Here is a 17,893-nt window from a genome sequence, read left to right on the forward strand (position 1 = left end):
TATTTTAAGGTACCCAATCTGTTAACAAATAAACCAAACTGTATATTTCAGTCCATCAGCATTACATTACATATTAATATAAATATATTAGTAAGAACAATCAATTGCAGTGATTCCGATCCTGTGTGAAATGAAAAAACAATCATAATAGATCTGGCTAAAAGAGTATGCATTTGTAAAAAAAAAAAAAAAAAATAGCAGTGTAACTTGATTAAAGAAATAAAACTATTTTGTTTGTATATAAAACTTTATTGATGAAAATGGGTAACCCCCCACCCCACCCCACAAAAATACACTGTAAAACTATTAACCTTAAAAAAAACATCTGTTTTAAAGCCTATTCATTTAATACTTTCTAACATGGCAAATTATCTTTGTGCAAATTATATAAATGCATTTCCTTTTAAGATTAGATTTTACATTGTATACATGAAACATACTATTCACATTTTACTTTCACATGCAGTGGAATAATACACAGTAACTAAAGTTTTTACTATTTACAGTAATCTTCAGTTTTCTTGTGACACAGATTGTTAAATGCAGTTATGGGTTCACTACAGTCATCAAAGCTCAAAGGCAGGGAAATAATTTTATATTTAATATATTAATTTGCCTCACTGAATTCTGTAACAGATCAGTAATGAGGCCATTTTAGTACAAACTTTTTTACACAGCAGACGATGCGTTTCTAGCACTTCCATTTTACAGCATGCTTTGGCATGAAATTACATCCAAACACAATTTGTCAATGGTTTAAAGCCATTGTATTGGAATCACCTTGCCTTTTAACTATGTACCCAGTGATTTATTTATTAAATAATTTGTAAGGTAATAATAAATAGAGTTTAAAAAATACACAATCTTTTTTGTATTTTTTTCAACATTTTTTATATGATCTCTCACGGGATATAAAGGATTAATTGGTTATCTTCCTCATCTAACAATTATTATTATTATAAATATAGCTGCAAGCAGCAATTACAGGACCAGGCACAGCGGCAATATCATCATGTAAATGTTATTCAAGTCAGACTGGACGTAGAATTTCCGGTGAGGAGTTTAGGACTTCAAGCTGAAGTCCATAAATAGAATTACTCATAACTTTTGACCAACAGGTGGCGCTGTCAGCCTTTTAATATGGGATTGTGCTAAGGCATACATTTTTTTCTGAGATACAGCCTCAAATCCTTTTTAACATCCTCACCTTTGAACCCTTTGTGCTTGGCCCTTAATAATGATACACACAGAATCCTTAATAGCTATTTTATAGAGCGATATTCATTCAGTCGTGCACTTACATGTTTCTTTGCTCATGGGCACTACAAAAACATTTATAAAAACACTGAAGACAATACTATTCATTTAAACACATTAGATATATATTGGCTACAATATAAATGCATTTGAATGATGCACTTATTCACCTTGGCTTGGTCTCAAACATGTTTGCTTTCCGATTTTTAGGATACTTTTGAACATTTGAACACTTCATTTTATCCTTGCTTTGCTTGCTTCCTCATGAATGTCTTTGTTCTCTTCAAAACTGAGCTGCCTTTAAAAACTCCAACTCCTACAAACTCTGAGACTTTGTAAGAAATGTTTTGCCATACTAATAAAGACAAGTTAAACAACATTCCCTCCAAAGTATAGTTCAGTTGCACATTTTGGTCATGTTGTACAGACACAGAAATTTACCCTTAAATTTCTTGTGAGATCAGATGCCTTGTATGAACGTGACAAAATTATGCACATATTATACAGTAAATCGAGAACATGTTCTCTTTTGGCAGCACTAATTCCCTGCAAACAGGGTTTAATTGTCTTAGAAATCTAGAGAAAGCCCCTGTGATATAAAAGCATTAAATCCTGTTTTTAGTGCAATACCGTTATAATAAATCTAATTATTGCACTCATATTAGCATTTCAAAATAGCATATTAAAATTTCAGCCCTCTTGAGTCACACAGCAGCACAGATGTGTGACTAACCCTGGCAAATGGCAATAACACTCCTGTTTTGTATAACAAAGGCACTTGACAAATATGAGGCATCTGTGTAAAGCTAAATGGACACTTCTTTAGCTACAACTTCTCAAAAATTAAAGCTACACTGTGTATTTTTTTAAGTTGATTCTTTGCAAAAAAACACTTTGTTCTTTCAAAATGATATGTACTTATTAATGTGTAATTACTTATACCAACTACTCAAGTATTCTCGTGAGTGTAGAATCTGCCATTTAGAATACATACGAGCGAGTCGCTCGAATGGCGGCAGCCATGTTGTGCCTCCATCTTGAAAATACATTAGCCAAAGAGGGACATACCTGGAAATTCAAGCTTCGCCTTTCGCGTTTTTACACTCAGTGGCACCGTGACGAATGCGAGGGGGAGATTACTCGCGACTGCCGGCAGATTTGAAATAATACGGCCACCGTAGGAGTTAAAACGCCCTCAAAACGGGAGGGGCTAGAAAGTAATATTCACTTGGTAGTCATAAACAATTTCACCGCTAGATGGGAGAAAATCCTACACAGTGTAGCTTTAAAGATTTTCTGCAAAGCCATTATATTAAACTGGGTGTTGCAGCAAAATATTTTGAAAATCAGTATCTGATAATCTGACTAAACAAGCTGAGCAATAACACATGATGCCCTGGTCACCAGTTTAAGAGCCCAACCAAGCCAAGCTGATGCATTTTACGAACACGACTGACACATTTTACTTCTACGTTCTGTAAAGCAGGGAATCTCCACTGACTCGCAGAGAATCCCCCAGAATGCAATCCAGTCTTTCATTTAGGAAAATCCATCAAATTCTTAAACTTTCACTCAATGATTGTTCTGATATGTCCGTCCATCTATTTAAAAACGCATACTTATTTTCCCGTGACAGTAATTTGCCATCATTTGTCCTGTTAAACTTACTCTTCTATAATTGTTATTCAGAACTCTTTAGCTGATCAGTGAAAATACCACTACAAAAACTGATATATAACTAATATTTAACGCTGATGCAGGATGTGTGTCCACACACTCACTTCCTCTGGACAGGCTTCACACAGATGTGTGTATGGTTCCTCCTCACTCGTTTCTGGAGGTGATGTCCTGATGTAGAGACACAAAATGGATGTTAGATTCTTCATTTAGTCTCATGTTTGTCTTGAGTACAGAAGCTTCATACAGTCAGGAGTCGCAGACGCAGATTCTCACCTCAGTCTTTGCTCTCCTCCAGTGCACTGCGCTTCCAGGTTTAGACATACCTGAGAATGAGAAAATGATTTTACTATATTTTACTCCTAAAATAATAGAGAAATAAGGTTGATTTATTATATAAATATCGACCAGCCCGCCCGCCCTAAGTCTGACTGGTTTAAATCTGTGTTTTCATGTTGTTCAACAAGGATGTTGATTCAGAAATAGTTGATTCAGTAATAATGTTTTTTTTACTTGAAAAATATTATTTCTGGTCATTGTGCATGAATCATTCGAGCACATTATTTAAAAGAAATGTCTGTCTTTGTCATTTTAAAAATATAATAACTTGGCTCAATCTGGTAACTCAAAAAAACAATTCATCAAAGTGTATTTTTCCACTAAAGAATATGTCAGAATTACAGAAGAATAATAGTGACTAAGCTTGCTATTTTACTTGATTTGGTTACTCACATATAGATGAAAGCAGAACCATGAATGCCACGGCTGCAGAAACACTTCCCAGCAGCCACCTGTGAGGATTATGATGTCATTAATCAATGAGAAGAAAAGCTCCGCTCCTTTTTCACTACTAATGAGCCACACAGACAGAAATCTCTCTCTCTCTCTCTCTCTCTCACTGACACACACACACACACACACACACACACACACACACACACACACACACACACACACACACACACACACACACACACACACACACACACACTTTCATTACCCAGAGGAGATGGCAATGCAGAGGCACAGAGTGAGGATGAGGAGAAGGACTTTCCAGAACACAGTTTCTGAAACAAATACAATAACAATCTGTTTCTTATTTTCCATATTCATCAAAACTCACTGTAGGCAAGGATGGGAGCTGTAGTTCTTTCATTCGCCCTTTTTTCTCACCTGACGATGTCTTGCTGGATGAGCTATAACTACTGAGGTGACAGACAGATGGGGGAGGAACATCCAGGAGACCGCTCACTGATTGGCTGAATTGTTCATGGCCGGAGCAAGACTCGCACGGCGGCTCCTCCTCTTCTTCAAGCTGAGTCTGAGGAGGCACTTTATCAGAAGAGGAAACAGGATCTATGGGATCTATAAAGGAACACACACACATGTTTACAAAAAGTGAACAGGCAACTATTTTAAACTATTTCTTTAACTCCAAAACTAGAATCCCCCAAACCGTAGGTGAAGCTGATAGGTGTATCTTTCTCATAGCTGTGGTCCAGCTCCTCCCATGATGATAACTGGATTGGGGTGATCGGGTCAGATCTTCTAAAAACACTTCCTTCCAGCCAGGACTGGCATGATTGGCTCATATCACTCAGAAGGCTGGCCAGTGACCTTTTTGCCCGGCGCCTTCGTCTGAATATGCTAACACACACACACACACACACACACACACACACACACACACACAAACAAACACGTTGGGTGTCCATGTTTCATGGTGACTTTTCAAAGACATGATGATTTTTATACTTTACAAACTGTATATTCTATCCCCTATCCCTAACCCTCACAGAAAACTTTCTGCATTTTTACATTTTCAAAAAACGTCATAAAAATGTATAAGCTGTTTTCCTCGTGGAGCCCGACCAAATGGACACACAATGTCAGACTTTTACTATCTTTCTGGGAACATTTGGTCCTTACAATGTAAGTTAAACAAACACATACACACACACACACTTAAATTTTGTTTAGGCAAATTTGCGTCAGGGATAAATGAGTCAAAATGCTAAAAAATTGCAACATTTAGGGTTGCAAAATGTTACCATTATTTTTTGATACAGTAAGTAAAAGTTTTGAATTCACAATGTATTTTTGGAAATATAAATTTTTTGAACCAGTAAAGATACAGTCATGAAAAGTTTAAAACAATTTAGATGTTGCAATAAATATTAATTTCAAAGCATATTTTAAATATAATATAGTACTTTTAATACCACCCAATTTAAAAATAATATATGCTATTGTATAGGCATAAATGAGACAATAATGACAATACATCTAAGAAATCACCTAAAAAAGTTTTTTTTGTATCATTCATCGAATAGGCTCCAACTGAGTGATAACAATAGAAAAAGTTTGACCCATAATGGCCAGCGTTGCATTTTTGCTACAAATTCAAGTACGTTCAAAATGTCATTGCATGTAAGCCTTTTCTTATCACTAGACATAGGCTATAAATATATATATTTTTAAATATTCAATGTCAAATACTAAATAGATAATAAATAAACAAATAATAAAGTAAACAAATGAATTTGTTCTAAATGTGTAAATTGATTCAAATTAAACACTGTGTCGACTGACTGGCACCATATTGTGTGACTTTAGCAAGCTGTGGCATTTAAACTATTGTTGTGATAAATTTCAGAGTGTCATGTAATGTTATATGTAGTTTTACCAATATTTTTGGAAAGCAAGGTATTAAATCATTGCTTTTAAACAAACATTGCAATTCTGCTTAACTGGCTCTCTAATTAAGAAATCAAGTACGAGACCCAACACTATATTGCGGAAATACTGTAAATGTGTAATGTATTTTAGCATAGGTGGAACGAAATCCATTTCATTAACTTCAGTATAACTGCACCTGAACATGGATGAATAAAGCAAAGAGAAACAAACATTTAAAGTTTTAAAAAATAGTCTGCAATCCAGCTCATTCATACTCACAGCACACACAACAAAAACAAACACTGTCATGAATCTCACCGGACAAGATTCTCTTTGTATGAGACGCTGGTGTGTGAGGGAGTCAGGGTGACGTTACCCTCGTCGTCTGTGCTAAAACTGTCCTCTGTCAGTACGTAATAACCGTTGGCTAGTAGGCGGGGGCTTCGGCGACACGCACACACGGAGCCTGTCAGCGGATTGGTGGAAAAACACTCATAGGAGGAATCAGAGAAGTGGGAGACGTCAAGACTGAAAAGAGAAACAGCATTATATTTAAAGAAAACAGCAAGGCAGAACCTATAAAGATGTGTCGCTGTTGCTTGTCTACATGCTCGTACCTGTGACAAATATGTTCAGCCTCCTGCCTCCTGGTCTTAATCGGAGAACCTATGACAAACACCAGGTCAGCATTACAACAGTCTTATCAATGAATGTGCGCAGGATAGAGGGAGAATGAGAGAGAGAGAGAGAGAGATGTGATATGAGGGCACACATACTTGTAACCGCTCCTTTGAAGAAAAAAGCCATTGCTTATGCTGTAGCCAAACCTGTAATACACAAAATAATATTCAACTCAAATGGATAGTACATAATCTACCAAATGCACACATATTGGTTTTGAATTATTTCTCTTTCTATTATTTCTTTTTTTGTTCTTCACATGGATCTTCTTGAATAATTCATACATCAAACAAAAACATTCTAAAACGAAGATCAAATCAAAGCAAAAATACATATAAATGCAAATGATTATATATGGATATGAATAAACCAGTACTGATGAATGGTGATTGTAAAGAATGAAAAAGACAAAATAATACAAGGTCACTAACACAAGTCCATATTTGCTTTCTGGAAACAGGATCAAATGAACGAATTTTTACAGATCCATCACTTTTCTGCTAAAGAGCTAGTCATTAATAAAACAAACAGAATGTTTTTATTTTAGTCTTAAACAGAATGTTAATTTTTTTTCGAAAAAAATAATAAAAAAATAATAATAAAAAAATCACAGAAATATTAAAAACACAAAAAATAAATGGTTACGGATTACATATGTAGTAAAATAAAATATAATGTATATCAATTTAAAATTATGATGTGGAAATGGAATTACAGGCATGCTTTTTTGTAATGGATTTCTAAAGAAATTAGGTCAAATGAGAGGAAAGACTATAATTTATAGTGTTTTTTTATTTGAAGTTTTTGTTGTTTTTTCTAGATAATATTTGTAGATCAAATGTACAAAAAATGCATGTATTTCATGAATGTATTGAATGAAAAATGGGGAGGGGTGTCTGACAGGATGGAAAGGGAGTGGGATGGGGAGGGGGAATCAGGGAGCCATGATGATTCAAAAGGGGATGATGCTGGCAAAGTAGGTGGAGACCAGTTACTGTACTTCCTGTTAACTACTTCCTGCCTGGAGATAAACGATTGGCTGATCAGCGTGTCATACATGTGTGTTCTACTGCAGCTGCTATCAAGAGAGGCTGAGGAGACCAACGGCAACGAATGAGGGAGCACAATATCCCATGCTCTCTCTCTCTCTCTCTCTCTCTCTCTCTCTCTCTCTCTCTGTCTCCCACACACACACACACAAAGCAGCTTGTTTGTTTTCTCAAAAATCAGTTCCCAGAGTGATCACATGACAGACTTCTTTAACTTATGTTTGCGGTTGAACAGACCTCAAAGTCCTCAAAACCCTCACACGCATTTCATGTAGTCTCTGTGAGTTAGAAACACAAGGACTACAATATTAACAATACAACATCCTTAGTATAACTGAAAGTTGCAAATACATTAAAAACAAGGAAAACAAATTATGAGGAAATGTTGATATTGCAGCAGAGTGTTTAGTGAAATGAGTAGCTGCAATATCAAAGCATTACTGAAATGCATGCCAACCACACATGCACACAAACAGAGCTTCATACATAAGCTCTGAATAACAATTTATTTATGTTGGCTTTACTTCCATTCTTATATACTTAGGCCTAATTATTTAATGAGAAATTGTCATTTAACCCATATAAGACTTTAGAGAAAAAATATGTTGATGTTTCTAATATTAATATTTGATGCATTGTCTGTTTCTCAGTTCTTTTAGTTGTTTTATGAGATTTCTTTGTTTACTTGTTGTTACTTTAAAAAAATAATCTTAAAGTAGCCTACAGCACTTTGGTCTACCTTTCTTAATAAATAAAATGGTCTACCTTTCAGTTTTCATAAATCATTTGACTTAATATTAATAATAATTAATAATATCTACTGTTATTTAACTCAGAATAAAAAAGACATCTGGCGTCCTCGTTATCTTAATGCCCTGTCTGTTTAATTCTGCATTCAGACGCTCCTCGAGTCTTTGTTGCTCGGCCTGCAGCAGTTAACTTACTATGCGCGAGACACATTGACACACATATCAGGAGTTTATATGTACATGGTAAACATACAAATCCACAAATCTAAAATCTCAGAGTATAAAAATAATATATAAGGTGATTGTGCTGAAGCGTAATGTGATACAACATCCGGTTTCTTCTCGCCACATTATTTAGCGCTGAATCTGCCTTGTTTCTAACGTAACTGCACAAAACATATAGAAGAAATACGATTAAAAAAGAAGAGAAAAACAACACTTACCTAAACCACGGAGAATGCGGATAGCGGTGCTGTCTGTCCGCTTACTTACAAACATTGGCATGCACGAAGAACCACGCCTTCAGTCTGTCTGTGTGTGTGTGTGTGTGTGAGAGAGAGAGAGAGAGAGAGAGAGAGAGAGAGAGAGAGAGAGAGAGAGAGAGAGAGAGAGAGAGAGAGAGAGAGAGAGAGAGAGAGAGCGAGCTCAAAACAAAATAACGCTGTTCGAAAAAAAACTTATCTTAAGTATATGCACCAGTAATGCAAAAATATTTGACCAAATTAATTGTATTTATATATTAATTATGTATTTCACTTTGGACAAGATTCACGCAAAAATGAAAATCATTTACTTACTTTATGTCATTCAAAACCATAGGCTGTCAAAAAAAGAAACCTGTATGTCTTTCTTCTGCTGAACACAAAAGATATTTTGAAGAATGTGGGAAATAGCCGTTTTGTTTACCATTGTATGGAAGCCCATATCTGCCAAAAAAATAAACAAATAATAATAATAATAATTATATTATCTATATATACTGTACTGTACATTTCTGACTTATGGATATTACTTTGACAAAGTCACCTCTTATAAAAGATTACTCTAAATTGTAATGTAGAAACATGCATTTTCTACTTTGAAACTAAATGTATTGTGAAAAGTGCTATACAAATAAATGTCAATTCTGAAAAAATCAGTTATAACAAATATATATAAATATATTTTCTTATATTATAAGATAAACATTGACATAAAAAGTCATACTGTCATATTTACACTTTTTATCGCATAATTATGAATTAGCATGACATAATTTTCTACTTTTTGTCTCAGAATTATGACTTGGTATATGATGATTTATACATTTTGTCATAAAGACTTTGCATCATAAATATGATTTATCAAAGTTTTGTTGCAGAAATGGGCTTCCATTGTATGGACAAAAATATTCTTCAAAAAAGACATGAGGGTGAAAAGATGATTAATGAACTATCCCTTTAAATGTAAATGTCCGAGCTTTTGGAGCACCAGATATTCAGGCTCAGAATCTCAAAAGTACAAAGACTGATGCAGTTCTGGAACTGTATTTCTGATTTTATGTCAGCTTTTAGTGCGTGTGTCAGACAAAAGACAAGTTCTAAGTTTGTAAATGGTTCCTGGGATTAATTATTCATCATTTAAATTCCCAGTTAGGAATCTTCAGTTGAATAGTTGATTATTACACCATTTATAGTTGCTGTTACTACTCTTTTTCACTTGAGAATTCCTGTAAATATTACAATTCAAAAGAGAGAATTTCAACAAGTATTGTTCTTAGGCTGAACACAGACTCAACAAATGTTTCCCGGGGATGTGGACTGATAAATTGAGCTTGTGCAAATGAACTAAATTAGACTAGAATAATCTCTAGTGTTTCTCTGCAATGTGTGAGGATGACATCATGGAACAGTAACATGTGTGTGTGTGTGTGTAATGCTGAACTCAGGGGCCTCTACTTCCAACACCATTCTCTGGGGACGGTTACGCAAGATAAAACTCTGAGAGTGAAGGGTCTAGTGAGAATATTTATTTTATTGTTCAATAGTTATTTACACGTAAAAACATTTAAACCCAACAGAATATTTATATAAAATATAACCAACACATACAACATCACCAGCTGTGAGTTTGGCTCAGTAAGTCTGTGCGTTAGGCTCTAATAGGTGTGTAGCATGCATGTCTCTGGTCATGTTGTTTTTCTCTCGGAGTTTGGATTGCAGTAACGTGTGCTCCACCACTCCCATCCGAACATCCATCTGCTCAATCTCCTGCTTCAGCTTGGTCAGACTCTGACGGATCTTCACCACTGGAGCTGCATCACAAAACACATGGACAAGCATAAACTCCAGCTCACATAAACAAACTGCACCATCAGTAGGGTGAAAGAGTGTTTGTTGTGCGTGCGGATTACCTCCATCAGACATGCTGCTGCCTTTCTCTTCCATTTCCTGTTTTACTTTCTCTAGCTCCTCGCTGATCTGAAGCATGTGGACATAGTAAGGCTGTGTACACTCATTTATTAAAAACACAATGCTTTTTAATTGTTACTGTTGTAACCAAAAGATGGTCAAATCATTGTAATGCATATATTCTGTGACTCTTGCAATGTCTTTTTAGACTCACCTCAGCCAGAATCCTGGTTCTCTCTGTGACGCCTCCACTGGCCTGCTGATAAAGCTCTTTTACCTGACCAACAAAAACACACGCGCTTGACCATCCTGTGTTTTGACTGGTTGAGGGTAAGTAACACATTTTTGGGAATTGATTGGTCAAGATGTTCACCTTGTTGAGCTGTGCTTGTGCTTGGCGGTATTCTGAAATGAGATGCTCGAGCTGAGTATTGAGATATTTCTCACGACTGCTTACTTTCTCCAGAGTTTTACTGATGTCCTCCCTCAGCTTAAACAGACAACCCTGAACACACACATATATATATATACATACTTAGGTTTAATATTTCACATTATTATCTATGGATGGATGGATGGATGGATGGATGGATAGATGACCTTGGCGTCGTGCAAGGACGTGTTGATGCCATCTTGATGTTGATGCATTTGATCAAGGTGAATCCTCCAATCCTGAAACACAGTAACCTGTTACTCAGTATTCAGCCAATCAGAGTCTCTCCATCACCATGCAGGTGAGATACAGCGATTAAAGGTTGCAGAATTTGAGACCTTGTTGTCGGTGCGGATGGTGACTTTAAGTTGTGGAAGAACTCGCTCCACCTCTAGATTCCACTCAGCAGCATCAACATCTGACTCCAGAACCACTGCAGGCCTTGAACCGCTGAGCTCCTAAACACACAAATATCTACCAGTTGACTTTTACTGTACATACTGGGTAAAATGTTAAGTACTAGTTCTTTAAGTTATTAATAAACATCCCTCCTAACTAGTATAAAAGACTGGGCTATTCATGCGTTGTAGCACACACACAAATATCACCTCTCATATGGAACAACTCACAATCTACAGAGAAAATTATATGTTTATATTATATGTAATATAATAAGTAATACAATACGTTTATATTGTATGTAAGGGATAATGCACAGCTAGCCGTGGATTTCCTGCTTATACCATGGTCATTTGCCAGCATTGACAAGTTAAAGATGTTAATGATGTTTGTAGCACAATATTATATTAATATTATAGAAGTAAAAATGACAGTTATTTTTGTGTTACGGCTCATTATATCTAGCATTCTGCTTGCTTTAAATAAGACACAGAGATGAAGCAGTGTTGTAAGATCACATTTATTTAAATGAACGAATTAGCATTTATTTGGATTAATTATCGAGAGAGAGAGAGAGAGAAATTTAATGCTGAGAAGTATAATGTAGTGATTCAGTAGTGGCGCTTTTTTATTATTAAAATTAAAATTTGCGGGCAGCGACACGTTTCTGTGTGTGCAGATCTCTGATCTCAGTGTGCAAGTGATTGTGTGTGTGCTACAATGAAAACAGCGCATTGATATAGAACGGTAATTAAACTGACTGGAATTAGCTGTGCATTAAACTCTTTTAATGCACACCTTCCAGCCAATCAGAATTGAGTATTCAGAAAGACCATACAGTATAATAACTATATAAAATGCACATGCCAATATTTAAAATAAAACTCACACTCTGATTGGTTCTGGTCTTCAGTGCATCTAAATCAAGTCCGTCCTCTTCCTCATACTCCTCATCCTCCTGCTGAAGAGCCACATTTTTAATGAGTGTATGTGTGATTCACTTTACACATGAGTCTGTGTGTGTGTGATTCACTGTCATGTCTTCCTCTTGTATGAATTAGGAGTGGGCGATAGTAGCAAACATTTATATTATGATATTCTCTTTTTTTGTTGATAAAATATATCACCCATCTGATTTTTATACGTTTCATTGCTTTGATGCAAAACAATATCCAAAATAAAAGTAAGGTATCACATTTGTATACTAATTTTAAGTCACATAAATTGCAAAAAAAAAAATAAAAAAAAAGATCTTAAAATTAAATATATAAAAATGGCATTTATATCTCAAGGTATTTTTTTTATACAAACAAGCAGCTGAGCTAGATTACTCAATCCAATTTACAACAGTGAAAAAAACTGCTAATAGGAGAGCGTGACAGATAGCAGCAGTAACTCAGGAAGGGGAAGCTTAGCTTAGAATAAAGTTTCAGTGTGACTCACTGTCATCTCTTCTTCCACTTTACTGAGTGTGAGCTCAGCATCATCTTCCTGCACACAATCATCTTCCACCTCCACAGACGGGTACAGAGGCCTGATAAAGAGAAAATGCCTGTGTTATTGTGTGTGTGTGTGTGTGTGTGTGTGTGTGTGTGTGTGTGTGTGTGTGTGTGTGTATGTATAGTGGGAACAGAAAGTGTGTTAGCCCTGGTGAAATTTGTGGTTCTACTACAACAAGATTGATATTAAAACTAAAGTAGCAAAGAACATCATCCCAACCTGCATTTAGCTCATGGTGTGTGCCGTTATGTATATGTGTACCTGTTCCAGATGAATCCTTTACTCTTTAGTGCTTTTTCTACCAGCTGGTCTAGAACATTACAGACATGCTCTCCAGATCCAGACTTCAGCTTAGATGGGGGGAAATCAACCTGGCCACCCTATAAACAAATACACATTCACACACATACATACAGTGATAATCATGAAACCCAAATGCATCTACGCACACTTGTGAGGGTGTCATCACTGTGATAATGTCTGACCAGGGCACGCAGCTCAGACAGGATATTGGAGACGGTGGCGTTGGGGTCGTCGTACTCCTGCGGTGCATCGAACGGCCGTCCACACAGGGAAATCAACCAGGCGGCGATTACACTGAACATATAGAACTGCTCTCCGGGATTCGACAACACGTGAGGGCTAGAGACAAAATAATGCCTGAAAAACACAGAAAACATGTATTTGAACAAATCTCTATTTGAGAAGAAACACTGAACCAGTATACAGATTTTAAATCAATTACTGGAATTTTACTTAAAAGTAACCCATGTCATGTTTTTCACGATTGCTTGAGATTGCAATTGCTTCAAATGTTCAAAAGTTTCTTTTTTTACTCTTTATAAGTTATAGGCTAAGTTTATAAGTCTCTATGAGGACAAGATTAAAATATACATTGTGATTTGGATTTTATTATTAGATGATTCTTCAAATATAGCAAATTAGGATTGGGCCGAATCTGGTTGAATTTCGGCTGTGAGTTTACACCACATACCACATGGAATTATGGCCCAAGATTGGCCAGATCCATGCCAGAAGCAGACCAAAACTCACACACAACTTCTTCCATGTCCCCAGAAATCAGCCATAACTGGCCCACAACAGTGCCAGAATCACCAGATGTCAGCCAGAATAGAGCCAAACTGCCACCACCTTTACCCCCCAGAACTCACCCACAACTGGACCAATATTATGCCAGAATCTCCAAAACTGAGCCAGAAATAATATTCATATTATTGTGAAATGTAGGCCTACATATATATATATATATATATATATATATATATATATATATATATATATATATATATAAAAAAATCAGAAACCAAGCAAATGCAAAGTAGCCCATGACAAGTATTAATGATGCTGACAAAAAAACCCTAAAATCTCAAGCAGATAAAAAATAAAATAAAAAATAAAAATAAATGTGAGAAAGTGTCAAGAATAAATACACAAAATAATGCACAAATAGAATAAACCAAAATAAATTTGTTAAATAAGTGAAAATGAAAAAAAGCATATACTATTACTGCCTTTACGTGCTATCGGAAATTTCCTACTTCCCAGTTGTGATTACGAGATCATCGCATTCAAATGTTGACATGAGAGTGCATGTCCAATTCTTAGGAAATTAACGTTAGTAACTTAGTATTCACGATAATTCGGATAACATTAGCACGTGAAGGCAGCATATAAAACATGATCATGCCTTATAATCTAACGTTATAAAGTAGCGATTCTGAGTCTCTCACCTGGACAGAGGTTTGATGTTGTGTTTGTCCAGAACCTGCTGCTCATAATCCAGAACTTTGAGTTTATCCAGCAGATCCTCCATTAGCACGAACGTCTGATGGACCAAACCGGGTCCGCGCTCTTCCTCCTCCGCCATCCCTCTCTCTCTCACTGTTCACATTCAAAAAGCTTTATTGGAAAGGCAAAAGAGATTTAAAGCTTAATTACACATTATATATATGTATACACACATATTTCTCCTACTCTCTGTGTATTTTTGTCAGGTCGTTTCCCGCAGGCTGCAGGCTAACGTTACATTAGGGGACTCAGGATGTTGTAGTTACTGTCGCCAAGAATGACGTCAGACACGATGGTGGCCATGATAGGAAACAAAATAATAGTACTGAATAGTGACGGATGATAATAAACAATGAGCAATAATGAATGATATAACATATGTGACTTGTAAATAAAACGGCAATAACAAGCCAAGACTCTTAATATGACTGTTTGACTGAACGTTTTGTGCAAGAATCTCATAGTGCTGCCACGCGCTGGAGCGGAGAAGAAACGGTGACAGACAAGGTTATGCTTGTTGTATTCTTATCTCTCTACATTCCTGTCTGATCCATGAATAGACACATAGTCAAAGTTTAAGAAATGCTTATCTATTTATTTTATTTATTTTTATCATAGATTATTGTTCAAAAGTTGTTTAATGTTAAAAGAAGTATCTTCTGCTCACCAACGCTGTATTTATTTGATCCAAAATACAGCAAAACTAGCAATATTTGGAAATATTTTAATTTAAAATAACTGTCTTCTATTTGATTATATTTTAAAATGCAATTTATTTCTGTGATGGCAAAGCATCATTATTCCAGTCTTCAGTGTCACGTGATTCTTCAGAATTGGTGTTTCTGGTGTTTCTAACGTCAAAAACTAGCCTACCTTGTAACCAGAGCCATATGTAATCAATCATGTCAAAGTGTGATCGTGAAGGAGTATGGCAAGCCGTTTAAATTTTTATTCATTTCCAGGATATGAATTCTTGATATCAACAATTAAATTGTCACTAGTTAAAATTATAATTATTGATATCTGGAATTGGATTTCTACAAGTAACAATTGAATTGCTACTGCTAACAATGTACATTTTTTATATTAGACCAGAGTTCTCAAACCGGTTCCACGGAGGGCCTAGTGTATGCATGTTTTTGGTCTTTCCCTTCAATTAGTACCCAATTAAGAGCTAGACTACCAGGTGAGGGGAGATCTTAACCAATTAGTGACCTACTCAATCAGTTTGGTTCAAAGTAAAAGAGAAAACCTGCATACACTAGGCCCTCCGTGGAACCGGTTTGAGACCACTGTATTAGACGGTGATGTCCATTCCGGAGACGTTGGTGTCGGTGCCGGAGATGGTGGTGTCCGTGCCGGTGTCTGTTCCGAAGAAGTTGGTGTCCATTCCGGAGATGGTGGTGTCCGTGCCGGAGACGGTGGTGTCCTTGCCGGAGACGGGGGTGTCCTTTCCGGAGATGGTGGTGTCCGTGCTGGAGATATTCGTGTCCGTGCCGGAGACGGTGGTGTCCTTTCCGGAGACATTGGAGTCCGTGCCAGAGACGGTGCGTGCCGGAGACATTGGTGTTCGTGCCGGAGACGGTGGTGTCCTTGCCGGAGACGGGGGTGTCCTTTCCGGAGATGGTGGTGTCCGTGCTGGAGATATTGGTGTCCATGCCGGAGACGGTGGTGTCCTTTCCGGAGACATTGGTGTCCGTGCTGGAGACATTGGAGTCCGTGCCAGAGACGGTGCGTGCCGGAGACATTGGTGTTCGTGCCGGAGACGGTGGTGTCCTTGCCGGAGACGGTGGTGTCCTTTCCGGAGAAGATGGTGTCCGTGCCGGAGACATTAGTGTCCTTTCCGGAGACATTGGTGTCCGTTCCAGAGACGTTGTTGTCCTTGCCTGAGACGGTGGTGTCCATACCGGAGTCGTTGGTGTCTGTTCCGGAGACGTTGGTGTCCCTTCCGGAGACGTTGTTGTCCATGCCAGAGATGGTGTCCGTGCCGAAGACGGTGGTGTCCGTGCCAGAGACGGTGCGTGCTGGAGATATTGGTGTCCGTGCCGGAGATGGTGGTGTCCATGCCGAAGACATTGGTGTTCGTGCCAGAGATGGTGGTGTCCTTTCCGGAGACGGTGGTGTCCGTGCCGGAGACGGTGGTGTCCTTTCCGGAGACGGCGGTGTTGGTGGTGTCCGTGCCGGAGACGGTGGTGTCCGTGCCGGAGACAGTGGTGTCCGTGCCGGAGATGATGGTGTCTATGCCGGAGGCGGTGGTGTCTGTGCCGGTGTCCGTGCCGGAGACAATGGTGTCTGTGCCGGAGACGGTGGTGTCCATTCCGGAGACGGTGGTCACAGTGGTGTCCATGCCGGAGACGGTGGTGTTCCTGCCAGTGACGGTAGTGTTTCTCAGTCTTTATTCACCTTTTTCTCATGTTTTCTCAATAAAATGTATAAAAGTATGGAATAGAATAGCATAGTTCTAATAGGGGCACTTTGTGCATTGTTAAAACATGCCCCATCTGCACAACTGGGATTTAAACCCTGCTAGTGTCTTCTTGCTAGTTAGCGAAGCATTAAAGAACATTATCAACTGTAAAATAACACATTGGAGACTCAAATAATATCAGATTTGTCTAATTTAAAATAAACACTAAAAATAGAGATGAAAAATTAACATAAGTAAGAAATTTACTTTTGCAATGGTTAGATAAATGTTCAGTGATCTCTTCCAAAGATTTCTGAATTTTGGTGCAATTTACTAGTAAAACATCCAGATGTATTTATTATGTCTATGCGTTGAACACCCTGGACTGATGACGCAAGAGTTGCAACTATGGCAGCTGAGAAGGCCATTCTTTGTGTTCTTTTTGAAGAATTTCGGAGCCTGATGAAATCGGTATAAATATGTGTTTATTAATACTGCAAAATAAAATCCAGAATAAAAGAGAACATCCCAATCGAGTGAAGTGATTTGTGGAAACTGTGGTTCCTAATCATTGTGATCAAACATTTGCCTCACATTTCAGACTGAAAACACATCGGTTTAGCCTCACATTCTACTGACTAATTATGTGCACCCCATTTAATTATCTTTTTTATCTCTTGCTAATCAATTCTAATTTAAATTATTTTATTTCTGGTTCTTACTTTTTGAATACCTTGTATTTACCATTTACCAATTACCATTGTGTATGAAATTTGGTAGGCCATATAAATAAACTTGCCTTGCAATGAAGGCTTCATTCAAATATATTCAAATAAAAAAAGGTCTATATCACTGTTTTTGCT

The 17,893-nt window shown here is 37.2% G+C and overlaps 2 protein-coding genes across 4 annotated transcripts; both read right to left on the reverse strand.

Moving 5' to 3' along the window:
* Positions 1–236: 236 nt before the first annotated feature.
* Positions 237–8,648, reverse strand: tmem71 (transmembrane protein 71). 2 transcript variants are annotated; one of them, XM_081374300.1, is made up of 10 exons: positions 8,536–8,643; positions 6,390–6,440; positions 6,231–6,279; positions 5,932–6,141; positions 4,391–4,581; positions 4,108–4,299; positions 3,935–4,001; positions 3,667–3,725; positions 3,211–3,260; positions 237–3,105 (listed from the first exon to the last, which is right to left on the reverse strand). In XM_081374300.1, the coding sequence occupies exons 2-10, from the start codon at positions 6,418–6,420 to the stop codon at positions 3,082–3,084; spliced, it is 873 nt and encodes a 290-aa protein (XP_081230426.1). In that variant the 5' UTR covers positions 6,421–6,440; positions 8,536–8,643; the 3' UTR covers positions 237–3,081. The 2 variants fall into 2 exon arrangements, with proteins under 2 accessions (XP_081230426.1, XP_081230427.1); XM_081374301.1 differs by having other exon boundaries at positions 893–3,105; positions 4,391–4,572; positions 8,536–8,648.
* Positions 8,649–10,079: 1,431 nt separating this feature from the next.
* On the reverse strand, positions 10,080–15,106 carry ift57 (intraflagellar transport 57 homolog (Chlamydomonas)). 2 transcript variants are annotated; one of them, XM_081374292.1, is made up of 12 exons: positions 14,810–15,106; positions 14,566–14,716; positions 13,300–13,474; positions 13,076–13,194; positions 12,758–12,848; positions 12,204–12,275; positions 11,254–11,373; positions 11,083–11,154; positions 10,856–10,987; positions 10,697–10,759; positions 10,485–10,551; positions 10,080–10,385 (listed from the first exon to the last, which is right to left on the reverse strand). In XM_081374292.1, coding segments are annotated over exons 1-12 (1,242 nt in total). In that variant the 5' UTR covers positions 14,811–15,106; the 3' UTR covers positions 10,080–10,206. The 2 variants fall into 2 exon arrangements, with proteins under 2 accessions (XP_081230418.1, XP_081230417.1); XM_081374291.1 differs by having other exon boundaries at positions 14,797–15,101.
* Between the last annotated feature and the right edge of the window lie 2,787 nt (positions 15,107–17,893).

The sequence above is a fragment of the Scardinius erythrophthalmus genome, assembly GCF_964197995.2.
Source record: "Scardinius erythrophthalmus genome assembly, chromosome: 9".
Taxonomy (NCBI): domain Eukaryota; kingdom Metazoa; phylum Chordata; class Actinopteri; order Cypriniformes; family Leuciscidae; genus Scardinius; species Scardinius erythrophthalmus.